The sequence below is a fragment of the Chiloscyllium plagiosum genome, chromosome 6 (assembly GCF_004010195.1).
Source record: "Chiloscyllium plagiosum isolate BGI_BamShark_2017 chromosome 6, ASM401019v2, whole genome shotgun sequence".
NCBI classification, from domain to species: domain Eukaryota; kingdom Metazoa; phylum Chordata; class Chondrichthyes; order Orectolobiformes; family Hemiscylliidae; genus Chiloscyllium; species Chiloscyllium plagiosum.
Window position 1 is genome coordinate 80230197 of NC_057715.1, and position 27300 is coordinate 80257496.

General features: G+C 40.7%; 1 protein-coding gene across 1 annotated transcript in view; it reads right to left on the reverse strand.

Annotated features, from left to right (window-relative positions):
- LOC122550751 (mitochondrial intermediate peptidase-like) overlaps positions 1–27300 on the reverse strand; it is a 156126-nt gene that overhangs the window by 42862 nt on the left and 85964 nt on the right. The window contains exons 11-14 of the mRNA XM_043691957.1: positions 16692–16845; positions 15799–15876; positions 14207–14411; positions 13470–13579 (exon numbers count right to left, since the gene is read on the reverse strand). Coding sequence (XP_043547892.1) covers positions 13470–13579; positions 14207–14411; positions 15799–15876; positions 16692–16845 — 547 coding nt within the window. The remainder of the gene's footprint in view (positions 1–13469; positions 13580–14206; positions 14412–15798; positions 15877–16691; positions 16846–27300) is intronic.

Here is a 27300-nt window from a genome sequence, read left to right on the forward strand (position 1 = left end):
GATGCTGCCTGACCTGCTGTGCTTTTCCAGCAACATATTTTCAGCACTTCTTGTGCAAGATCTACCAGCAGATGGTTCAAAAATGTTAACATGGGAGGTGAAATCACTGACAATCCCCATCTGTCAAATGCTAGGGTTTGAACTACCAGAGCAAAAACTAAACTCAAAAACTACATTGCTGAAAAGATTCAAGATTGCAGAGGCCTCTGTGCAATTGACCTCCATCCACCAATGGGGCCTCAGTAAAAGCTGTTTATGTGTGTAGGGAGAAACAAAATGCAGCACAATATCATGGAGCATCCTCTCTACAAACTAAGTAGAGAACAAATTACCTTAAACCCAGTACATGAGGCAGCTATCAATGGGCTTCTGGGAGTTGTTTAAATTTGTTCAAGAAAAACAGACCACGTCTTCTGTTCCTAACGTGTTAAGCTCTGCAATTACTTCCTTAAATATCTCCGTCTTTCTGCTTCTTTATGATGTTGGTTAAAATTCACCTCTGATAAAGCTTTTTGTAACCCAGCCTAATGTTTTAGTGTGCATTTCAGTGTCAAAATTTGTTTGCTGACTCTTCTGTCAAGGAAGTTTTATATTAAGGGCACTACATAATGGAAGATAGTTATTGTTGTCAAAAATGCAGTCCACGTTGTTCATAAATCCTTCCTCACAAAAGGTTACATTCAGTCTTTGAAGCATGAAACATTGTGTTATTGCTATAAATATTTTTAGTTTCTTTAAAGTAGCTTTTAATTCCTTTGGGTGTTAACCTCTAGTTCAATAAATTGGTCTCACTTAGGTACACATTCAAAATATTTTAAAATTTAGAAGCCTATGAAAGCAGACAGTATAATATAGAAAATAAGACTGAAAACTCTGATTTTGTTTTCACAGATGCTGCCAGATCTGCTACGTTTCTCCAGTTCTTGCTATTTTTACTTTAAATAGACACCAAGTCTGGGATTTATGAATTGAAGTGAAAACTGAGTGAGATAAGGAAGTCCAGTTTTGAGATCCCAGAATTGAGTTATTATAATAACTGACTGCTTCAATGCATTTGCTACATGAAGAAATGATGCAGCAAACATGACCCATCATACAAAAATCCCATCATCATTTCACTTTAATAAAACTAGTCTAACATTTAGTCTCCATTAGAAAAGCAAATGTACTATTTAAAACAGCTGCAACACCGATATTAGCTGATTTGTTGGTTCAGAAGAAAGCTCCCCTCCTGCCCTTGGACAATCTGATAGCACAACTGAAGTAATACACATGGTAAATAAATATATCTACACCTTCATGCTTTGTCACAGCTGGCACATAAGAAAAAATCACTAATGTTTTTGGCTTCAGGAAGTACAGACATATTCTAAAATAGAAAAAAACCTAATTGAATACAATTTCAAGAAAATAGTTCACTGTGAAGTGGGAGAGGGCAAGGGGGCAGGGTGATACTCGGCACATGGACACACAAGATGGCTGATGAGCCATACATTGATCACTTGACACACAAGAATGGCCACCGGACCACAAAATGGAGAGAGACAGCACACCAAACAAAGATACTGCCTAGGGCCACCAGGATGCCAGCACAATGCACTCATAACCTAGTTGATTAATTTAAGGCAGGTGGGGGAGAGAATACACATGAGTAGCGCATACTGCCTGCCAAAGTGTCTGGGTCCAGCCAACACCTTTGATAGAAATACTAACAGTTTGATACAGACTCAATACAAAGTGATAATAGCCAGAGCTGCAGTAATTATCCTTCTCAGGAAGAATGATTAGTGCCCATTACTACAGCAATGGACTTCCGCGCAGACATTGAAACTGACAATGTCTGCACTGAAACTGACAACGACCGCACTGGAACTGACAATGACTGCACCGAAACTATCAACGATTCTGCAATGTTTACAATAAACAAACTATGTTATAAAGACAATAACTTCAACACTATAATATTACAAAATATATAAAAGTGTCTTGACGTGTGCTCCAGGTTGAGAGAAGAATCGCAGCTGACCACTGTGCTGTTGGTGTCTCTATCTCCCTGGAGCTCCGGTATTTCCTTGTACAATAAACTCTGTCATTGAACCCTGACTCATACGCCGAGACTGGTGATTTTCCCCACAACAATTGGTGCTGCGAGCAGGGTTCTTATTACTGGTGCCCTGGTCGAAGGTCACCATCGGGGTATCGGGGTAAGAACCAATTTGTACCTGCAAACGGGAAGAGGCAGACTGGGCCAAAGACACAGTTTAAAAGGTATATTGATTGTAATGTGTAACTTACTACAGTACCGAGTTAAAAAAAAGGTGCATGTCTGTGGAGAATAAGTGTTTTACTGTAGCAACTGCTGTAAGAACCTGTTTGTGCTGAAACAGCCAGAGGACAAGATAGTGCCTGTCTCAAAAGCCCTACCCCAAACCCTTTGTTAAGAGGGGTAGCCCCTACCACCACCCCCCCCCCCCACCCCACCATATGAAGGTTGGGATTTGAAGTGGGAATTGAGGCACCCTGGGCACTAGGAGCTGTGAGTAGCAAAGTCAAGTAACTGGACTCTGTAGGAGAGAGCAAAGCAGAGTCCAATTAGAGTTTAAGTTAAAAGTTGGGTGCTGTCTGTACTTGTAATTTTCAATGTGGTGAGGAAGAGAAATTGATCATTCTGACCAAGAGCCAAACATCAGTGGAGTGCCAAGGTGATGAACATGGACACTGTGAGTAAACGTCTGTAGTAGAACGACAGAGCTTGAATAATGGTGGTGGCCAGGAGAGTAAAGGGTCCCACCAGTAAAGAGCACACCGGACTAGAGGTAGGTTTCTGGGCCTATCGAGAGATGTTAGGTCAGTAGAGGCCAGGATGGTAGAGGACTCCCAGTAGAGAGCACACCCTGTTGATCCAGCATTCCCAGCCGACCGGTAGGTAACTACTAGTAGTGGTGGCCGGGAGGATAGAGAAGTCCCACCGGTAGAGAGCACACCTTGCTAGGAGGCTGCTACAGCCATACGGCTGGTGCTGGGACAGTATTATTGGCTGGGGGTAGAGATGTCCCCACTGGTTAGCAATACTTTACTGTTGGTGGTATCCAGGGGTACACAATCTGCTAAAAGGCAGATCAACATTTTAAGGTTTCCTTATAAAGAAATATAAGTTAGACAGACAAGGGTTGACATAGTAAATGAAGAAAAGTGGTTGGGATCTATCCCAGACAATAGCACGACAGAGAGTGGATAGATAAACAGAAACGGAATAAAACTAAAAAGATAGGGGAAATGTTAGTATACGAGTTAACAGGCCGAATTGAACAATGAGTGCCTCTACAAGTAGGTGGACAAAGGACCAGGAACAAGTTGAAGAGCTGGAGGACAGAATACAAGAGTTAGACAGGAGCGAAGGAAGGAGCACAAAAATTTATACAGAAGTTTGCTTCTTCCTTATGAGGCTGTCCAGCAGGGATCTACTGCTCCCTCTGTTGGACGAACCATGCAAGAGTATAACAATTACTAGAGGAGGAACAGACTTACAGCCCAAAGCAAATCATAAACCCTTCAACCCAGGGGAGAGGCAGCAAATTATGGCCTCCCTGGGCAAATTATAGCCCTGAAGCACAAACACCAGGTTCTGGGAAGAGCTGGATGGTGTATGGGTAGGGAACCAACCACATCCGAGAGACATACACAGCTGATTTGGACAGCTTGCCCAGCGGACAAGTGGAGACAGGTAGCGGACCCAATGTCACAGCAGCCCCAGACTTTAGGGGAGGATGATGGATACTTGCCATCACCTTTACAGCTGAGATAGATGCCCAGCAGGCCCACTCTGCCAATTTTAAAGAGGAAATCCAGAGGGTGCTAGGAAATGCTCCCATGAACTGGAACAAGATCATGATCACGAATACGAAGCAACTTCAATGGGAAGGAGTCTCTGAGTATGGGAAACAATTATTTAGGGTCAATCAGGAATGCTCAGGACAAGCAAACCCAGATCAGGGGGACCAGGCATTCATCCAAGCTTTTAGAGACAGGCTCTCCAACACCTACCAAGCCAACCTGAAAGTGGGACTAATAATGTCCCAGGATTATGATGATCTAGTTGAGTGGGCTAGCAGGGTGCAGGAGACAGAAGCTCCTGCAATAAAGGCAAGACCTGACAAAGCAGCTTTACTGGAATGGAGAAGAGAATAGAAAAAAAACTATCCTGCCACAACTGTGGCGGACAGCAACACTTTGCTAGAGAATGAAGGGCCCCACGAGTGGGGAAAAGAGCAGGAAACAATGCAAAATACTGCAGCTACTGCAATAGAATAAGATACATAGAAGCAGTGTGCTGGGAAAAGCATGGGACATCCCCAAACACCATCCGGAACACAGCTGAACAGCGGGAGTCCCGAGGTCAGCACAACTGACAACCAGCTGCCCTCATTCGTGAGGGTGAGGGAGAGGGGAGAATTTACATGCCCACAATAATAGGAGGGAGGAAATGTGAGATGCTAGTAGATACAGGAGCTGCTGTATCCATCGCAAACTTACCCTTACCCCACACAAATAAAATTATCACTTCACCAGGATAGGAGAGGATAAAACACCAGCTTACCTAAGTAAAACTAACCTCATAGAAATAAACAATATATATATCCCCATGAAATTCTACATATGCCAAAATAATGAGGGCATCATAATGGGCAATGAATGACCTCATAAGAGAATATAATTTTCGAATCAACTATGCAAAAGGGAAATTGATTTGGCCCAGATAGGACGGTCGAAAGACCAGGATTAAGAAACTTACAAGTCACCTTGAAACTATTAAAGTGGCTACAGTCACCAGTAGGGACTGGAACCTCAAAAAGGAGCGATCGGAGCCATCTGCACCTCCAACCCCAGAGCATGGGTAGAAACAAAGTTAGATACAGGTCTAGTTAACATAGATCCCATAAGAGTTCCCAGACCGGAACATAAGCCCCACCGGCAATAAAACCCGAAGCAGAAAAAGCAGTTATGGAGATAGTGAAAGGACTAATGAGACAGAAAGCAACCACAAGTACAAATTCCCCAACATAGCCAGTAATAAAGCCTGACGGGAGCTACAGGCTCACCACTGATTATACAGGACTAAATATTATCACCTCCAAATTGCACCCCATTGTAGCAGACCCCTCCACCATTTTAAACGGCTTGGTCCCCTGACACAAGATTTTTACTGTTTTAGACATACCCAATGGGTTGTGGTCTCTCCTGTTACATCCTGAGTCCCAGAACAAATTTGCTTTTACACTAAGGGACAGGCAGTACACCTGGACTCGCCTACTAGAAGGGTTCCACAACAGCCCCACTATTTTTCTAGGATGATGAATGACATTCTGAAGAGAATAGATTTACCAGAGGGTAGCACTGCCCTCCAATGTGTAGATGATATTCTAATTGCCTCAGAGTCCGAGTCAGGAAACCAGGAAGCTTTATCAACTAGACAGAAGTGGGTACTGCAGATGCTGGAGATTAGAGTAAAGATTAGAGTGGTGCTGGAATAGCACAGCAGGTCAGGCAGCATCAGAGGAGCAGGAAAATCGACGTTTTGGGCAAAAGCCCTTCATCAGCTCATTCCTGATGCTCCTCGGATGCTGCCTGGCCTGCCGTGTTTTTCAGCACCAGTCTCGTCTTGACCAGGAAGCTTTATATCTAGCATTACAAGAACCAGCAACCACAGGGTTAAAAGTTAGCCCCACAAAGGCACAAATTGGCAAAACATAAGACTTATGCTTGGGACACCTTATATCCCAGGGACTCAAAGAAATGCCCAACAACCGCAAGAAGGCAATCCAACAGATGCCACAACCTGCCACTGTCTGGGGAGTCAGAAAGGTCTTGGGGCTCGACTCATATCGGCCCCTGGGCTAGGGCTGCCAGATCCCAGCAAGGGTTTTCACACCCACTGTAATAATGAAGGAGGATTTTACTCTGCAGTGGTCACCCAAGACCACGGGAGCAGGAGAAGGCCCGTAGGGTACTACTCAACTACAGAAGGGCCAGTAGTCACCAGGAAGCCAAGGTGCATAGCAGCCTTAGACTGTGCTGCTTGGGCCGCTAGGGTTAGCGAGCCCATAGTAATGACAGGGAATGTCATCCTCCACACTAAACACACCCTAGTAGATTTGCTAGACACAGGGAAACTGAGGGCCGTCTCCAATATGAGACGGGCAAAGTGGGAGGCAGTTCTTTTACGTCAAGGTCGGTCTGAGGTAATAGTTAGGGATACAGGAAAAAACCCAGCTGAGGGAATTCTAGACACAGGGGAACTGCACAACTGTGGGAATATAGATGGGGATGAAGACAGGGGAAAGAGTGAAAAGATACCCACCCAGACATAGCTGAGGAGATCCTCTTCATGGATGGGTCACAGAAATATGTAGCAGGGTCACCCAAAACAGGATGGACTGCGGCAAACGGTAAGTTAGAAACAGTTATGTCCGGAAGGGTTGATGGAAGTCAGTCTGCACAGGCAGCAGAACTGGTAGCACTCACCAAAGCACTGGAACTAGCAAAAGGAAAAACCGTGAATATGTACACAGACAGTCAATATGCCTTCGGTGTAGTCCATGACTACATGGTGGCATGGGGCAGAAGAATGCTCACCACTGCAGGGGGAACCTTTCAAACACCAATTAAGAATCAGGCACTATTGCATGCCAGTGAACAGCCAAAAGAGGCTGCAGTAATAAAAATAAAAGACCATCAAAAGGAGCCAGCAAAGGAAAGCCCAGGTTCGCTAAAATTCAAAGGAAACCAGGCGGCAGACTGAGCAGCTCAGAAAGCCCTAGAACAAGAAGTCATTGAAGAGGCTACACTAGCCACTATTGAATTAGTAAAAGATGCTATCCAAATTCAGCAGCGACAGGAGGGCACCCTGCAGGAAGAGAGAGAGAGAAAAATGGGAACTGCAGGGAGCATTCAAAAGGGAGGATGGTGTCTGGAGGCGAGCAGACAAAGTGGTAGCACCAGCGTGTATACAGAACACATTGCTTGAACTGCACCACCCATACAAGTAAGGAGGCCATGACAGCAAGCCTAGGGAGAGTGTGGTGGTGGAAGGGAATGGGAAGAGACGTGGCCAAGTACTGCTAATTCAAGGTTTGACCTAGGGAAACCCATAAAAGTTAGGATGGGACACCAGCCCCGACCCTGGGGACTCTAGGAACATCTTCAGATAGATTTTACAGGGCCACTTCCACCTTCCCGTGGGAAAACATACTGCCTGGTCATTATAGACCAATTCACCCGGTGGGTAGAGGCATTCTCAACCAAAAGCTGCACCGCGACCACTGTAACCAGAATATTAGCGGAGGAGGTAATCCAGAGGTGGAGGGGTACTTCTCCAGATTGACTCCGACCAAGGGACGCATTTTACAGGCAAGGTCATGAAGACTGTCTGCCAATTACTCGGCATTAGACAAAAAATTTACATTCCCTATCACCCCCAGTGCTCAGGGATGGTAGAGAGAATGAATAGAACGCTCAAAAAAACTTTAGCTAAGGCTATGCAAACCTCAGGCAGAACATGGGCTGAGGTGCTGCCAGCCAGACTAATGAAATTAAGAGCCACCACCAATCAGGCAACAGGGCTAATACCATATGAATTAACTACCGGGCGAGCAATGCAATTGCCAGAGACAATAATCACAGGTGGCACTGATGTGGGTCCACTAAAAGACAAAATTCAGCAATATGTGATAGAATTAAGCACCCAATTGAAAGGGATGTGGAAATCTGTAACTGACAAACAGGACAAAAAGTACAAGGCAGGGGAACTCAAAATCTTCCCCGAGGTCCCAGCAGCAGGAAGCTGCATTCTGGTGCGAGCACTGCCCGACAAACCAAGCTTTGCCCCAAAATGGAATGGGCCATATGATGTGGTAATAAGTGGGGACACCTGTACCTGCATAGATATTAAAGGGAAAGGCACATGGAAGCAACTGCAAAATGTATATACCTGTATGTATTTTACTGTGTTTAAGGGTCATGACTGTCGGGAGCATGTCAGGATTTGAAGATCACCTCTTCTCCAAAACCGACCTAAGTTTACATGGGAATCCAAACTGTCTGCTACCCACTGAAGCGATCAGTAGAATCCCTATTTGTGGTTACCCCAGTGTGGATCCCTCGCAACCTGTATACAGCGGACACCTCGGGAATGCCGTGTAAGGGGCAGATATGGAAATACAAGCAGCTCTCCAGGCTAGATGTGTGCAGCTGGGCAAGACCACCGGCCCATGGGGCCAGACCCCCCCGCCTAGGGAAGGGAAGACCCATTGAAAACCCGGTAATTACCCACTCTGTTTCACAGAGCCAGGATGGGGATGCATTTATGCCCTGGTTCCCAAAAATGACTCATGTCCAGACACAATGCACTTATCAGCACTATGCAGTTACTAGGAGACAGTTTACCTGCACCTGCAGTGAGCAGGCATGCTTGAATATGACCACGGGTAGACAGTTCATATGTGGTCAGTGTAATGGCACCCATGTCAGCTCTGCCATATAGACATACCTGTTCAATACTTACCAGCTCGGGGGGAACACCAGAGACATCAAGGGCATCATGGGTGAACAGATAGACGGAAGGACACGACAATGTACGTTACCGAGCGATGAAGGGATTGTTTTTTCTATTTAAGTGGACTTATGCGACAGACATCCCAGACCTCCCAAACCTGTTCGCAGTAGGGACAATTACACCCCTTACTGCATCATGCCCCAGCAGGGGACATGTTCAGAGAAGGATAGTGACCTGCTCCATCAGCCAGGAGTTCTGTGCTGACTGCCAGATCCCCACCATTTTGGGGTCATCATTGGGCTAGGAATCTTGGGATCTCGATCTCTATCTTTGGGGGGGCACAGCAGGGATCGTCAGCACTAAAAACCGAAATTACCTTGTATGTGGCCTGACTATCTTTGGCAATTATACCTCAAAACTCTCTCGAATTAATACAGAGTTGGCTGAACTCAGATTCTGCATACAGACAGTTACAAGGTGGATAATCAATTAGCAAGAGCAAGGGGGAGTTTGTACAATTATTGGTGACAATTGTATCACCCATGTTATTGATGACTCTTGTAACATTACAGATGCCGCTAAGAATATACCAGACCAGCTAGATAATTTTCGACAGGAGACACAATTACAGGCAGCTGGTTAAATTGGGGACCCTATTTGGCACACGGGGTCGTTCTCCTCATTGCACTCAAACTGGCATTCTGTGTGGGCCTCGGGTGTTTAAAGCTCTGCTGTAAGGTGCTACTGACGGGAACTGCACACAGTGAGTGTCGCCACAGATGAGCCCCCAACAAAACTGGCACTTCATGATACCTCTTGGGAGGAGGAGCTCCTAGAGATGACCTACCTCTACATGTGAATTGGGCGGTCTGCGGGAGATCTCCAAAGTCACCTCCTTTACCACAAAGGGGGAGTGCAGTGGGAGATGGCAAGGGTCAGGGTGACACTATGCACACAGATACACAAGATGGCCACTGAGCCATAAGTTGGCCACTTGACACACAAGATGGCCGCTGGACTACAAAAGGGATAGAACAGCAAAGCAAACATAGATACTGCCTAGGGCCACCAGGATGCCAATACAGTGTATTCACAACCTAGTTGATTAGTTTAAGGCAGGTGGGGGAGAGAATACACATATACTGCCCGGTGAAGTGTTTGGGTCCAGCCAACACTTTTGATAGAAATGGAAACAGTTTGATATGGACTCAATACAGAGTGAAAATAGCCAGGGCTGCAGTAATCATCCTTCTCAGGAAGAGCGATTAGCGCCCATTACTACAGCAATGGACTTCTACGCAGACACTGAAACTGATAACGACTGCGCTTGAACTGACAATAACCGCACAGATACTATCAAAGATTCTGCAATGTTTACAATACACAATCTATGTTACAAGGACAATAACCTCATCACTGACCTACTATATTACAAAATGTGTAAAATATCTTGTCATATGCTCCGGGTTGAGAGAAGAATCACAGCTGACCACTGTGCTGTTGGTGTCTTTCTCTCCCCGGAGCTCGTTGAACTCTGACTCTGACTCAGAGGTTGGTGATTTTCCCCACAATTGTATGAATGTAAATCAAGTGAATACCTAATCAAGAGATTTCTGTTCACTGACCAGCAAATGAAAATTCAAAAACTTTGCTTCAAAATGTTTAGAATTTAGGGAATGTAGTTGCTCATTATTGTTAATAACTCTTCTTAGCCAGATTACATATTTTACATATATACAACAGCTGCAAAGTGGTTACTGCAATTCACACAAATGATTTGTCCAAATGGCAGTGTAGTAATTTACTGGCAGTTAGTAGATTGGTGGAGATGGATAACCTTTTCCTCTCTAGGAGATAAAATTGGAAAGAAGGTTAAGCCCAAGGCAAATGACAACATGATCGGCATGGGAAAATATACTTCAAATCTTGTAATTAAACACTGACATTCATAAGATGAAGGGGGTACTCAAAAAGCATTATTAAAAAGACAAGTATCAGCAATAAAAATTCAAGAATCATGTTCAAGAAGAAGCAATGTAGTAATTAAATGATTAATCAGACCTGAGGCAAAAAGCAAAAAAGCTTCAGAAAGCACAAAAATCAAAGGAAAAGTCATCACAAATCATGGACATGAGCATCATGTACTGATGAACTATTTAAGGTTTATACTTGCAGAAAATAAAATAGGGGTTTGTTGGAGAACTTGGAATTGCAAACTATTTGCATTTCTTTGCTCTAAAATGTTTTTTCTTTTTGTTTATTCTTACTAATCTTTTGCACGTCAGAAAATTAGCTTCATCATCTAATAAAAGATTAGAATTTAATCAACACCTTTCATGAACATCTCTAAGCACTTTACAGCCAATAAAGTACTTTTGAAGGACAGTCACTTTCCAATATTGCACTCAGTCAACTCTCATGAACAATACTGTGATGACAACCATTACCCCATCTGGGAGAAAATGGGAAATAGGAGAATAGCAAATGAATAGAATAGTCAATTTCCATGTGTCTTCGCTGGACAGAACAATAACATCTAAGAAATAATTAAGAATCAAATTGTGAAATGAAGTGAGAAATGCAAAACATGTAGTCATGTTGCTAAGAGAAGACACATTTTGCCCAAGCTTTTTGTTTTGCATGCATTGGGACAATTCGCAAGAATACCAATTCTTGGGGAAATCCATACTATACTAAGTAAAAGGAAAATGGTCTAGGTACATCCCAACCACAAAAAGAAAGATGGATCCAATTGGCCAAGTACTGCCTCTTTAATATGTTCTTGATCAGCGAAGTCACTGAGGGAAATCAGAGTTAACGTTTCGGGTCAAATTCTGAGAAAGGGTCACTCAACATGAGTTTCTCTCCACAGATACTGCCAGACCTGCTAAGCTTTTCCACCAACTTCTGTTTTTGTTTCTGATTTGCAGCATCAACAGTTCTTTCCGCTTTTACATATTTTCAAGCAGCACTTGCAGGAGAATAGCCCATTCACCAATGCTCACTTTGGGTTCTGCCAGGGCCATCTGACACCTGAACTCATTAAGCCTTAGTCTAAACATGGACAAAAGACTGAACTTCAGAGGTGCTGTGAAATAGAATACCCTTGACATAAAGGCCACATTTAAATAAGTATACAATCAAGACTTCCTAGCAAAACTAGACTTAATGAGAATCAGTAGGAACACTTTCCACTATTTGGAGTCACAGCTAATAGGAAAGAAGATTGTTGTGGTTGTTGGAGGTTAATAATCTCATTCCCAGGATATCACTACAGAAGCTCCTCACAGTCGTGTCCTTGACCCAGCTATCCTCACCTGCTTCACCCTTCCCTCCATCATTACATCAGAAATGGGGCTGTTCACTGATGATTACACAATGTTCAACAACATTCACTACTCTTCAGACACTGAAGCAGTCAATTTCTAAATACAGCAAGACCTGATCTTGACTGATAAATGGCAAGCAATACTCAGACCACACAAGTACCCCACAATGACCATCTCCAACAACAGCCAATCTTACAATCGCCCCTTGACTTTCAATGGCATTACCGTCATCAAATACTCCACTATCAACATCTTGTGGTTGATTATTAAACTGAATGGGACTGGCCATATAAATATAGTTGTTAAAAACGCAGGTCAGAGGTTAGAAATTCTGTGGCGAGCAATTCACTTCTGTTGCATCTGCAATGCAAAAGCTAGAAATGTGATGAAATACTGTCTCCAACTGTCTGGAAGATGCAGTTCCAAAAAACACTCAAGCAACACATCCAGGAGAAAGCAGCCAGCTTGATAAGCACCCTAGTTATCAGCTTGAACATTCACTATCTTCACCATCAACACACAGTGGTAGCAGTGTGTACCATCCACCAAGGCTCTTCAGCATTTTCTAAACCCATGACCTCTATCACCTAGAAAGAAGAGAGTAACAGAAGCATGGGAAAACCACCATTTGTAGGTTCTCCTTCAAGTTACTCTCCACATTGACTTGGAAATATATTGTGGTTCTCTCAAATTTCTGGAACTCCTTTCCCAACCATACAGTACATATCCATACATTCCAAGGACTGCAGTACTTCAGGAAGACAGCTTGCTACTAGCTTCATTGGATCAATTAGAGATGTCCTAACCAGCAATACCCATATCCCATGTATGAATAATGGAAAAAAAACACACTGTAACAGGACACCAAAACCTCTTGCATTACATTACTGTCCCTGAACTAGCGCAATTTTTGGCAGAGGGTCAGGGTACCTGCCTTTGGTGTACAAGCTGATTTGAACTTTGGTATAGTGACCATAAGCTTGAAACTTTTTGAAAAGACAAAAGTACAAAGTTTGGCCAACAGTGAACATGGCTACAAAAGATTTCAGAGGCACATACGTATTACTGGTGGCAAATGAAATGCAATGTGGTGACAAGTGAAACAATACATTTGAGAGAAAAACACAATACAAATATCTGAGTGCATATATCTAGTATTTAAAAATCATGAAAGTGTGGATACAAATAAATAAAGTCACCTAAAATGTGACAATATTTCGGATTACAGGGTTCAGAGTACAAGTGGTGATAATTTTCTAAAATATCCCTTTTAGGCCACAAGTAGAGTACAATTGCAGTTTTCAGAACTCCAACATACTAAAAAATTAAACCTAAATATGTGCATCATGATTTCACCAAGTCGATACCACAGATGGAAAAGAAAACAAGCCATCTCTCAAATTCCATAGTACAAGGTATAAATAAAATACTGCTCATAGCAAGGCTGCTATTGATTGTGACAATGATTACTTGAATGTTTGAATGAGATCACAGGCAGGTAATCAATTTCATGAGGCTGTTTTTTCATTATTTTTCATGGACTATTAATGGGGTGTTAGAGTAGTAAGCAAATTCACTAATTTTTATACCTGTCCTGTCTGGTAATGCCTTGCAAACTGCCTCACCACACGATAATCATTGGCAAAGTATTCCATCAAAATTGAAGGTACTTCTGCAAAATCTGTAGGACACCTTGTACCTGAAAGAGACAAAAACACAGTTTTCCACAGGAAATTTGGTTTGAGCATTAAAATTAGGAAAAAATATTATTCATTTGGCTCCTTAAGCCTGCTCTATCAATCAATAAGATAATGGCTAATCTGATTATGGCCTCAACACCACATATCCATCTATGCCAATAACCATTGGATACTTTGTTAATTAAGAATCTATCTAATTATCTTCTAAATATAATCAGTGACACCTCCTTCTCCAATCTCTGGGAAAGGGTTCCAAAGAACCATGGCCCTCTGGGAAAGAATTTTCCCTCATCTCAGTCTTGATTGGAACATATGACCCTAGTTCTAGGCTTTTCTACAGGGAAAGCATCCTTTCAGGTCCCTCAAGACTTTTATATTGCTCAATAAAGTCAATTCTTACTCTTCTAAACTCCAGCAAATCCAGGCCCAATCTGTCCAACTTTTCCTCATAAATTAATGACTCTACATCATTAGAGTGAACCTTATCTGAATTGTCTCTAATGCATTTAAAACATTTCTCTAATAAGGCAATTAAAACTGCACACATTACTCCAGAACAGCTAAACATAACAAAGTAATCATCCACTGAAATGGAACATTTTCCATTCTGGTCAGTAGTCACCTACCTGTTACATGTTGGTATCTAGTTCGGCCTAGCATGGAATGCATGGCATGACCCATTTCATGGAAGAGATTCTCCATCATTCCAGGAGTTAGAAGCGTTGGGGAGGATGCTGTTGGATGAGGCAGACTGAGCATCAAAACTACAACAGGAAGCTGGTACTCCCCATTCTCCAATGATCGGCCACCCCGGATTGTAAAGTGACAGTCCTGAGGAGGATGAAGAACAATTTTGCTCAATATTATTTTCAGTGCTTCACAGTATCTCATATCAATAAACTGTCACTAATGAAACCATATCTAAGACATACAGAATCCCTACAGGGTGGAAACAGGCCTTTCGATCCAACAATTCCACATCGGCCCTCCAAGGAGTAACCCACCTAGACCCATTCCCCTACATTTAACCCGTGACTAATGTACCTAACATACACATCCCTGAGCACCAATTCACCTATTCTACACATCTTTGGATTGTGGGAGGAAATGGAGCACCCAGAGGAAACCCACACAGACACATTTCATTGGTGAGGGTTGATGATTATGACATAACATAAGTTGGAGTATAATTTTTTACAAAATAAATTTCACCAGTACGGTTCACATGTATCCATTTTTAGAACACATTTTTAAATTTGTTCCCTGAAAGCAGAAATCTTTTACTGCTCGAACACTAGTATTCAGTGGTAATATTTGTAATTTTTAAAATAATCACATTTAAATAACAGCAAATTTAAATCAGTTAGATTTCTCATGAAGTAAAGCATTATGAAGAAAGTACAAAAAAAATGCAGTTCTGATTTGTTCATTTCTTTATGAGGATACGTAGCTGTCTAGTGAAAGACATGAATACTTTTAATTCAGTTTTTATTTTCAGCTCTACCTGCTTGACCGTCAACATTTGCAAGGGCAAGCTAGAATAAAGGCCTAGAGTCATGAAAGTAAAGTTTAGCTTCTCCTACAGAATGTGCTGTTTTCCAAAATGCAAAACCCAATACTTGAAAAAAAAGTCCTTCAAAACAAATCTTTCTTGGGGTACAAGAGAGGAAGATGGACAAATAAACCAGCAAAATTGATGAATCAGCATCAAAAAGGGGAGCCACTGTGATTAATTACTACTTATTTTCCTGTCTCCTTGGAATGCTGTTTAAAGAAGTGGTCCACATCAATGCATTCGAACATGCTATGGTTTCCCAGCAACCATACACTTGAAGTATATAATGCAAATTATGAAAATGGTACTTGGTTGTAACTGAGAGCTGTTTTTTTATTTTGTTAATGGGACGTGGGCATCGCTGATAAAGCCAATATTTGTTACCAATCACTAATTGCCCTTAAACTGAGTGAATGGATGAGTGAGGTTGGAAAGGTGCAAGACAGGATGTGGGAAATGAAAATAACCAATGCTGAAAATATTCATCAAATAAGGCAGCATCTGTGGAAAGGAATTGAATTAGAGTTTCAGGTCATGAGTGAAATCACTACACTTTTTCTACCCACTGAGGCTGCCTGACTTACTAAGCATTTCCAACATTTTATTTAATTATCATATCAAAAGGTTTGGTAAGATTTAGGAGGCCTGTAAAAGAGAATATACCTGATTAGGTTTGTCAGATCTATAGAAGAAATCGCAGTAAATGTATCCCACAAGTCCATCAGTTTCATCAACCACAGCCTAACAAAGAAGGACACAAGTTGATCATTCACATTAGAGCAGTTTATTACAAAGAATCAATTTTCACCAGAGATCAATATCATATGCTATTCAAAGGAGGTGTTCTTTGCATTTTCTAATCTAAATACATTGGGAAATTGGAGCACTGCAAAGAAATAAATTATTAATTTTATTTCAGGCAATTCATTACTTTTTGCGAAAACACTCAAGCATAAAGAAGGCTATACCAAGAAGAATCTCTATCATATGAATCACTTACTCATCCACTTCATTCTACGTTAGGGCCAACAAGTTTCTGCTGCCCCTTAATTTTGAGCGCTGTACTTCCTGTTACCCTTTATACAACTCAACACCACAAAACAAGAATGAAAACCAATGATGCTAACTTTTAAAAGTTCTTCAAGATTAAGTGCAATGGATATCTAGATTTCATTGGAAGTTCTTCAATTTTGAAATCGCATCTGAATTTCAATAGGGCTTGGGATAATAACAAGCACACAAATTTCATAAGATGGGTGACTACTTATACTAGGATAAAAACAAAATACTGTGGATGCTGGAAATATAAAATAAAAACGGAACGTGAAGAAACTCAGCAGGCTAGGTAGCATCTGTAGCGAGAGAAATAGAGTTAACGTTTCAAGTTCAGTAGGATCCTTCTCTGAACTCTTCTGAAGAGCCGTACTGGACTTGAAATTTTAATTATACTTCTTCCTCCAGGTACTGTCAAACTTGCTGACTTTCTTCAGCACTTTCCGTTTTTGTTTTTCACACTCAGAATTTACCACAATTTGGATACTTCAAAATTAACTCACCAGTTTTCGGATATCATCGGACCAGACTTCCCCTTTCTCTGGCTCTTCTACACACAGTGAGACACCAAACAACCGGGTGAAAAGCAGATTCAAACCATCCATGCAGGCTCCCAAAGAAAAAAATGGGCTGTACAGGCCTGGCTCTATATTAAACCTGAAAATTCAACCAATGACAGCATTAGAATCTAATTTTTCAAAAACACAAATTGTCTCACTTGTTGTAAGCAGTGACAGAAACCTTATATTAGATACAAATATATATTGTGCGATTCCTGATGCCAAATATGAAACGTATGATAATTTGCTTTACATAGAATGAAAGGAAAGAAGTAATTGGACATTCTTTCTTTGCTAACAGGACAAAATTGCTGAACTAAATCCATTAAATGGCTTCAGCAAAAGTACACAATGGAAATTGAAAAAGAAAGATAACAATGTTTTTTTAAACACTTAACAGAACATCTGTACTGCCAAAACTAACCTCAATTTACACAAGTCCCATCGCCCAGCACTGGGCCTATAGCCTTGAATGTTACAGCATTTCAAGTGCTCATCCAAGTCATTTATAAAGGTTGTGGGGTTACCTGCCTCAATTACATGCCCCAGGGAGTATACTCCAGATCCCCACTATCCCCTGGGTGAAAAAAGCTTTTCTTCAAATCCCCTAAGCCTCCTGCATTCCACTTTAAAAGTGTACTTCCTTGCTATTGACACTTCCATTAAAAGAGGAACAGCTGCTTTCTGTCCACCCTTCTTGCCAACCTCAATAAAGACCCCCTCAACCTTTATGTTTCAAACAGCACAAGGTTATCTGCCTCTCCTCATAGCGAAAGCATTCCATCCGAGGCAATATCGTGGTAAATCTCCTCTGCATCCCAACCAGCAGTCACTTCCTTCCTCCAGTGTGGTGATCAGAACTGTACAGCAATTTTGACTCTGGCCTCAACAAAGAAGGCCATTGTCACTTTAACATTGGGTGAAGACCAATCAGAAGGGACCATTCAAGAAAAGATTTTCACTTATTATTGTGTGGTTAGGTAGAATCAGTATGAGCTCCTTTTAACCCACAACGAAAATGTAGGTTTCCTCTATCCCAGATTTATACAGTGGGATATTCCTTGCAACTCTTGTATGTCACTGGGGTAGTAATCCAGAACCCAGACTAATGTTTTCTGAGACTTGAATTTGAATGCTACAATGGCAGATGTGAAATTTGAATTCAATAAAAATCTGTAATTAAATGCTGATCTAATGGTGACCATCCAGCCACTGTTGAGCATTATGAAAAACCTATCTGGTTCACTAAAGTTCTTCTGAGAAGGAAATCTTCCAACTTAATTTAGCCTAAATGTGACTTCAGACCCTTGATTTTTAATTGCCGTAGCAAGTCACATAGTTGTATTAAAATGCTACAATGTATAAACAAAGAAACGAAACAAGAATGACCACTCAGCTTCTAGGCACCAGAAAAAACAGCAACAAACATAGCCCTGTCAGTGATACAAAGTCCTCCTAACCAATATTTGGGGCCTTGTGCCAAAATTGGGAGAACAGCCCCACAGAGAAATCAAGCAACAGTCCATATCATCATACACTCAGAATCAATCCTTACAGACCATGTCTCAGACTATAACATGAGTATCACTTAGTACGCCTTATTCCATTAACAGGCCAGATCCACCAGAGAGTCCTCAGGCCGATGGAGTATAATGTGGGAAAATGTGAGTGTGCCCACTTTGGAAGGAAGATTAGAAAAGCAGCAACTTATTTAAATGGACAGAAATTGAAAAACTTTGAGATACAGAGGGATAGGTTGCACTGCTACATGTATTACAAAAATCTTAGCAAGGAGACACAGTAAGTGCTTAGGAAGTTTAGCTGTTTATTGCAAGGAATTTTCAGATACATTTTAGGATCACAAATAGTTAATGCTAGCACAGGTTAACATATTTAAACAGAGAGCACCAAAAATCTTGCTCAAATTGCTGACCATTGTAGGAATGGAGTCTCGGATGTACCATTGTAACCCATACAACAAACCACAGAGGTAATAAATGAGCATAGCTTGACTTCTTTGAGTAGGGGTTATTAGAAGCTTCTGCAGCTTGGTGATAATGAATAACTACTTAATGTTTTTCTGAGCAAATGTTTTGGGCAAGATAATATGCTGCCTTCTTGCAGCTTTTACGCAGAAATGGAAGTATTGCTCCCCCTAGAACTGGAATTCTTTTGATCTTGTGGAAAAGAGGCATCTTCTTTGTGAGCTTGAGAAAAGCAATTATTGTATCGCACCAAAGTCTCCCCCAGCCCTTATACCACCACAAAGTCCTCATGTCAGGTAGCATCCTTGTAAATCTCACTGTACAGTCTGCATTTCCTCAAAATCCTTCTTAAAGGATGGAACTCAAACATTGTTTAACTTGCATCAGATTCGATATTATAATTTGACTACTATATTCTAGGCCTCTCATTAAACATAGCATTTAATTAGCTTTTTTTGGTTTTATTTAATTCTGGTGTTGCCTTTTAATCTTGTGAACCAAAATGCCTAAATCTCACTGTTCTTCCACATCAAACATTCCCCGGTTGAGAATACAATTTTTTAAACCAAAAAATCTTACACTATTGTGTCGAATTCCACCTGTCACTTTAATGTCCATTCCGCCATTTTGTTAACATTGCCTTGCAGCTTCTTGTGGTCTTCAATAAATACTCACTACACTTTACATTTCAAAATTATGTGCAAGTGTACACACATTTTTATCCCTATATCCAAATCAGTGACTTAGAGCAAACAGAAGTAGCGCCAGAGGAATACCCTGACAATTCTGGTATCTACTGTTATTCACCTTCAACTGGTTCCCTCTCTCTTAACCAATTTAAATCCAACTTCTACCATTATAATTACACAAGCCTTCAACCTACTCTAATAAATCCCATATAGTACTCTGCCAAAGGCATTTTTAAAGACCATAAAAGTGCGTTCATGTAGCTTCAAAGTGGTATTATAGAGATCATGTTGATTGTCTCAGGGTAGACAGCCCCAAGGACTTGTGCAACCCATACACATTTCTTTAATATCATCAATAAAGGAACTTCTATAGCCCTTGCAGGTATTATCTGGCGCTACAATGAACACAGCATTCCACAATATTAATACCCCAAATCTATTAAACCAATCATCTTTTGAAAGAATTCAATCAAATTTGTCACATAATCCTCCTTTCTGAAATCCAAGTTAGCTGCTTCTAAATATTATGACTTTATCTAGTTACTTTGTAATTTCATCCATAATTAAAGATTCCATAATTATCCCTACAGATGTTAAACTAACGAGTCTACAATTATCAGGATCCTTGGGTGTTTCTTGTCTGGGCCTGGAATTTTGTTTTGTTTCAGCTGAACATCTTCAGCATTTTTGTTTAATTTATTGTGAGATTGCTCATGTTACCATTAACCATTTCAGTATGTCTCTCCTCAATATCTTCTCTCGGTAACTGTTACATTTCCCTGCCAATTTCCATTTATATTCAATTAACTCACTGATGACTCTTCTCAGAGCTCAACCTTCATCTCTAATAATTGCTGATAATATTATTTAGGATGTATTGTACTGAGATATTTTAGAGCTTTCAATTTTTTGAGAACTTTTTCTCAAGTTAATTCTTTTCAACTCTCTCTCAACCTCTTCTTAGGTTCTTCTGTTCTCTAATTTTTACACAAGTGGTATGCCACAACCTTCAATTCTAGTTCAACCTTGATCCTTATCAACAAAATATGCTGATGATGTGAAACAGAGACCTAGCAATAGCCAAATTGTTTTATTGGATCTGGCCAAAGCCTCATTATTGTCAATACATTCTTAATAAGAAAACTCTAGAGCAGAAATGAATACATTAGTTCCCATAATTTGCAATAATTAGTTGCGTCGTGTTTTTGCTGCAGGAATTAATGCACACTGGTAGTCTGAAAAGTATTGTTAATCAACCTGCTTGGACAATGTTATGATATACTTCTGAGGTATGTGGGACTTGAATCAGACCTACAGTCAGGGACCTTACCACTGCACCAGAAAAACACGACTGATGGTCTGAAATCTTGATCAATGTTAGTTCATACAAGCTGCGTGACATAGCAAATGAGTAACTATTTTACTACACCTTAAGTATGCTGTTAACCAGTCTGTGGCTCACCAATGCAATTTAACACCAATTTCAGATGAATATTTCAGTTTCTGGCCACCTGCTTTGCTAGAATTGTGCTCAGTACAAACTGAAGATACAGCCAATTTTCACCTGGAAACTCTAGTTTTATTATTGACTATTGTTTTCTTTGGCTAACTCTTTTACTTTTGCCTTCATTTTCTTCAATACTGCAGCTATTTATTTGACTGTGAGACTAAGCCAATATTTGCAAATTTTAATCTCTTTCCAAGTATTCTTATGTTTATTTTCTTCCTTTTATGGCCTTTTATTCTCCTACTTTCAGGACAGCATTCTCGGTATGCTTCAATATACCTCATGCTTTCTACTACCTTGCTGAAGTGCTGTTTTTCATTCATCGGCATAGACAAAGTGTGTCAGAAGCTACTTAACTAGTGAGGAAGAGAGACATTTACAGACGCACCTAGCCCAATACGAGCATAACATTTACAGCTGGTAAATGTAGACATATTAACTGCAGAATAACCAAGTGGCCTCTTCCTTTGCTGTATTGTTTAAAGATACTGTGAAATTGCCTCTCTCTATTCATCCTTTCAAAACTTGTCATGATTTTAAAAATTTGAATGAAATACTTCCTTAGACTTTCTTAGGAAATGGTTCCAGCTAGTCAAGATTCTCTTCATATCTATTATTTAAATCTCTGGCATTCATTCTATCATCAGGCATCTAAAACTGCACATGGTTTTGCATAAATACGTCATTACTTCTTTGCTCCAATGTTATGCTTCTACAATATTCTGTCTTAGAAGATAAACATTAATGATCTGTCCTTGGCTTTATCTGAAAGCACTCTCACTTTCAAGGGATTACCAAAAGAACCTCTTCATTTTTGCATATTCTAATCATTTACTTTTTTTTTATTCTTTTACAGTTCTCCTCACTGCCACAAAATCTCACACTTGTAAGTTATTAGTAAATTTTAAAATTACCAAGTTCAAATTGATTTATATGCATCAAGGGCATATATTGATATAGCACTGACACATACTGTATATATTTCTAATCTTTCTTTAAATTGACATCAAATACTTAAACCTACTCTCTGTTACAATTACGTATGCTGTCCCTTACATACCGGCTTTGAATATATATTCATATATTAAAACTACAATTCACATTCTTATTTGGATTCAGGGTCAGATACTTGTGCAAAATTTATTGAAACAGTTAGAAAACCATTTTAATAGCATGTTTTCTGACTAAGTACAGATAGTTCTCCTATAATTCTCGTTTATTAATGCAATTTGTGAATTGTCGACTTTTTTTGATCAGGCAAACTCCCGTTCGCTGTTACACAATTCTCATCCCCGGCACTAGGTGTCACGGTGTGCGGAGGCCTGGACTCTACATCCGCTTCATGTGATCAGTCGGCTCGTGCGCTTTCTCATGAAGAACCTTGTGGTAATGGACTTGGAAAAGCATCATGAAAATGTCCTCAGGCTTTAGAGACAAGAATCTGGGAGCAGTCTGTTAATTTAAAAACTCAGAGTTGAGATAAAAGTGAAATTTCACTGGAATTGATTAATAGTAAAGAGAGTGTTGAGGAGCACTTGGCTTTTTTGTTTGTATTAAAGAGTTTTTTCCCCTCTGTTAAAAAATATGTTCAGATGTTAAAAATTATCTGCAGACCCATATGAATCTGACTAATCACTATGGTAACCAACAGCAAAAAAAAATGTTCAGGGGCTTGAACATGGTCAGTCAGCTGCTCAGGGTGGTCAGAGTCAGGAAACTGCACAGACGGGCGAGGGAGAGAAAGGTGGGTGGTACACTGCTACCTTTGGTGCACATGTGGAGATGTCCTGAGGGGGTGAGTAGGTGGTGCAGAAGAGATTCAGGGTCAGATGTTAGCAAGGCTAAGTGTGCATGGGGAAGATGTTGCAGGAAATGGTGGTTACAGTAGCAGAGATAGAGTGAGTGTGAGGTATCAATGAAAAGATGGTGGCACTTCCACTGGCAGAATGAAGAAGGTCATCGATCTTCTTCCTACATTCAGTGCATTCCTTCAGATGGTTGAGAATGCACTGCCCTGGTGGTAACCCTGGTCTAGGTTGGTGTAGTTCCAGTAAATGGCATTCTCTGTTGGCCTGGGAGAAATGACAACTACCCTTGCATCACCCTATCCCCATCAGCAGCATCTCAATGTCCCTGCCCAGAAAGAGAGACATCAATTTCCATTGCCTGCCACATTCAAGAACCATGTAGGGTCTGCGGACTGACATCTTTTGTCTAGGTGCACAATATCTTTTAAAGATGGTGTTGTACCACAGATGTTTGGTCAATTCTGGGATATCCCAGGAAATGGTGAGTTGCTTCGGAAATGGCATATGGTACGATGGAGCTAGAATGTATGAAGGGGGCACCAAAGGGTGGGGTAGGTAATAAATCAGACTGGTTTTGTAAAATAAGGTGATAGATGTCCCCAAGCATCACGATGTGAAACCCTCCAAAAAACGTCTCAAACTGACAGCAAATGAAATTAAGATTCAGACCTTGATTTATTAAGGCAGTTTTCATTCTGGGATCAGAAGACTGGCTAGAATGTAGCACAGCCAGGAGGTAGAGTTGCCAATCGAGAGTAGTCAGGTGAAGATTCTGATGAATTGCACAATATGGTACCTTACAACAGGTCAAAATTCACTTAGCCTAACGCAAATGATAGCACAGTCAAGCTACTATTTGGGTTTCAATTTTTACTTGAAATTTTTGGTGGTTTGCCTCAACCCTGTTTTTCCGATAGGCCCCATCATTTCTATTGCACGATTTTCTGTTACATGGCACCGCACGAGAATGCAACTACGGCATTTTGGGAAAACTACCTTTATGGCAAACAAAAAATACCCAGCACAATGGACAGTTATATTTTGTCACAAATAAGAATTTTGCCAAATATTTCTTCTCAAAACTGTCAACTTAAAAATCAGAATCAGAAACTTCCATTTTAACAATCTTACTTGGAATCACTTTGTTTTCTTCTGAACCTCTCAATTGTAAAATATCATTGGGGATAATAGGTCTAAGTATAGGACAATCAAGATCATGTGATCTATTTTGTAGTCTGCTTCACAGTAAGCATGAGTGATTGATGGAGATCAAAGGAAAGCTTAGTTTGGTTTACTTACAAAAAAGGAGTAAGGTATTTACTTAGAAACAATGGCAACAGTTTCTGGTATGCAATGAATAGATTCAGAGTCTCTCAAAGTCTCAATAAGGTTTGTAAATAGTTTGCTGTAAAACAGTTCATTTACTTCTAGAATTAAAAGGAAATTGAGATTAAGGATAGGTAACTGGCATTTCTACCCAGATGCAACGTTAACATATTTCATCTTGCCATGCGAAAGAATAAGCCAGTTTTGAAATTAGTTTACAGGCTTCCCTACAAATCAATTACAATATCACAGAAATAGCTATTCTGTGTGGTCAGCAGAACGAAAAGGCTGTTTGGCTTGCTAGTTACCACAGCTGAAACTTTATTGCTGGAACAGCACAGCAGGTCAGGCAGCATCTAGGGAACAGAAGATTCGACGTAATAGCTATTCTGTGTGGTCAGCAGAACGAAAAGGCTGTTTGGCTTGCTAGTTACCACAGCTGAATGTTTTTGTAGAAGCCAGATATGTGTACATATGACTGAGGAAAGAATCAAAATCTACCAGATTTTCCTGGTGGAGGAGGTTTAAAGAACTCTCTGAAAAAATGCCTAGATACAGTCACTCAAAGTCAATACTCATGAAACAACAATTAAGAAACATACCATAAGTATAGAGGTGGAATATCAGTAGTTGTATATTAAGCTGCCTACAAATAGATTATGCAGTCATTTTCTTGGCGATTTGTTAATCAATCGTCATGAGCAAAATCTTGTTGAGTCAATCTTTTGGCCAATAATTACAAGTTTGAATTTGCCTTTAAATTTAATCAGTTTCTATGGAGATTATATTTTCTGTTTTCAAAAAAAAACTTGCTTTTTGTGGTGATTTTTGGTCACACTTATGTATGAAAATGAAATGGTGTGCCAGAAAAATATCTAGAATATTTTTAAACTGTTTTATTTCAAGGGATGTGGGAGTTGCCAACTACTTCGATAGATATTGTCTATCACTAATTGCCTTTGAGCTGCCTTCTTGAAACACCAGTCCATGTGATGCAGTCACACCCACAGTGCTGCTGGAAAGGGAGTTGTAGGTTTTTGAGCCAGTGACAGTGAAGGACAAATGGGGAGTGTCAAAGGTTTCTTGATAGATGGTAGAGCATTGCCATACCGTACATCAGCTGTGGTGGAAGTAAAAGTTTAAGGTGGTGGACTTGCTGTCAATCATACAGGTTCATATGTTCTGAATGGCATCTTCTCCAACGTTGAAGCTGCATTCATCCAAGCAAGTGGATGGTATTCTACTAGATTTCTGACTTCTGACTGGCAAGCTGTGGGGAGTCAAAAGCTGGGTCACTCATCTCATCTTTCCCAGCTTCTGACCTGCTTTTGAACTCTTTGACCTACCACGGTATTTACATGGCTGGATCAGTTCAGTTTCTGATGAATGATAATCCCCAAGATTATGGGAAATCTAGCAACGATAAAGATATGAATGGCATAGGGAGGTGACTAAATTCTCCCATTTGAGATAGTCATTGCTTGGCATTTGTACATCAAAAATGTTACCTGATACTTATCAGACCAAGGCTGAATGCTGTCCAGCTCTTGCTGATTTGAACATACATTGTTCCAGCATTTGAATAATTACAAATGATTCAGTATATTTGCAATCATCAGCAAACATCCCCACTTTAGTGGAAGGAAGTTTTAGTGGAAGGAAGGTCAATGATGAATCAGCTGGACCTCACCCTGAGGAAATCCTGCAGTGATGATGCACAACTGAGATGACAGATGACAGACAGATCACAGGACCTTCCTTTGCAATAGGTAGGATTCCAATCATTGGAGATGTCCCCACCCTCAATTTCCCATTGACTCAAACTGTCCTAGGACTCATTAAATGCCACACTTGGTCAAATGTTACCCTGGTATCAGGAGCAGTTACTTTCACGTCACCTCGAGTTCAGCTTTTCTGACTATGCTCATACCAAAGCTGAAATGAGTTCAGGAACTTAGTGAAACTGCTGAAACCCAAACTAAGCATTATTGAGTAAGTTATTGCTGTCTAAGTGCCATTTTATAGCATCATCAACAACTTTTGCATCAGCTTCCTAATAACTGAGAGTAGGTGGATAGGTAATTAACTAGTCAAATTTATCTTTTTTCTGTGAAAGAATATAGGTGGGGAATTTTCCATATTGTTGGATAGAGGTCATTGGTGCAGTTACATTGTGCTAGTTCAGGAGTACAAGTCTTCAGTACTATTACCAGAATATCATTAGAACCCACAGACTTTGTAGCATACAGTGGCTTAGTTCATTTTTTAGCTTACATTCAGTGAATTAAATCAGTCTGGACTGGCATCTGAGATGTTAGATCTCAGAAGGCCAAGATGGATAATCCATTAGACAATTCTGGCTGAAGACAGATGAAACGCTAGAGCTTCAGCTTTTGCATTGATGTGCTACAATCCCCACCATTAAGTATGAGATATTTTTGGAGCATCTGTCTCCAGTTAATTCTCTACTGCTCCTCATGGCTGGATGTGACCAGACTACACAGCTTTGATCTGACCCATTGACTGTTGAATTGCTCAGCTCTTTCTATCACATGCTGCTTATGTAGTTTGGCATGTAAGTGGTCCTGTTGTGTAGCATCATTAGGCTGACCTCATTTTTCGGTATGCTTGGTTTTGCTTCTGGCATACCCTCCTGCGCGGTTGACTGAATCAGGGTCGATACCCTAACATGACAGCAATAGTACACTGTGACGTATACCAGGCCATGACATTGTGACTCTGATGGAATACAATTCTGCTAATGCTGGTGGTTCACAACACTTCATAGATGCCTGGTTTTGAATTGTTAGATATGTTCAAAATCTATTCCAATTGGCACAGTTGTAATGTAACGATGGAGTATTTTAAAGCATCCACAATTTGAAAGCAGGGCTATGTATCCACAAGGACAGTGCAGTCATTATTCCTCCTTTATTATCATGGCTATATGCATCTGCAATAGTTAGGTGGAGGTCAAGGTCAAGTAAATTATTCCCTTTGTTGATTGCTTCACCACCTATCACAGACCCAGCCTAGAAGCCTTATCCTTTAGGTTTTGACAGATTGGTCAATTGTAGTGCTATAAAGCCTTGGTGATGGACATTGAATTCCTCCAACCACAATGCATTCTATTCCTGCCATCCTCTGAGTTTCTTCCAATCAACATGGAAGAGTACAGATTCACCAGCTAAGGTAAACAGTCATCAAGAGATTTCCTTGCCATGTTAGACCTGAAGC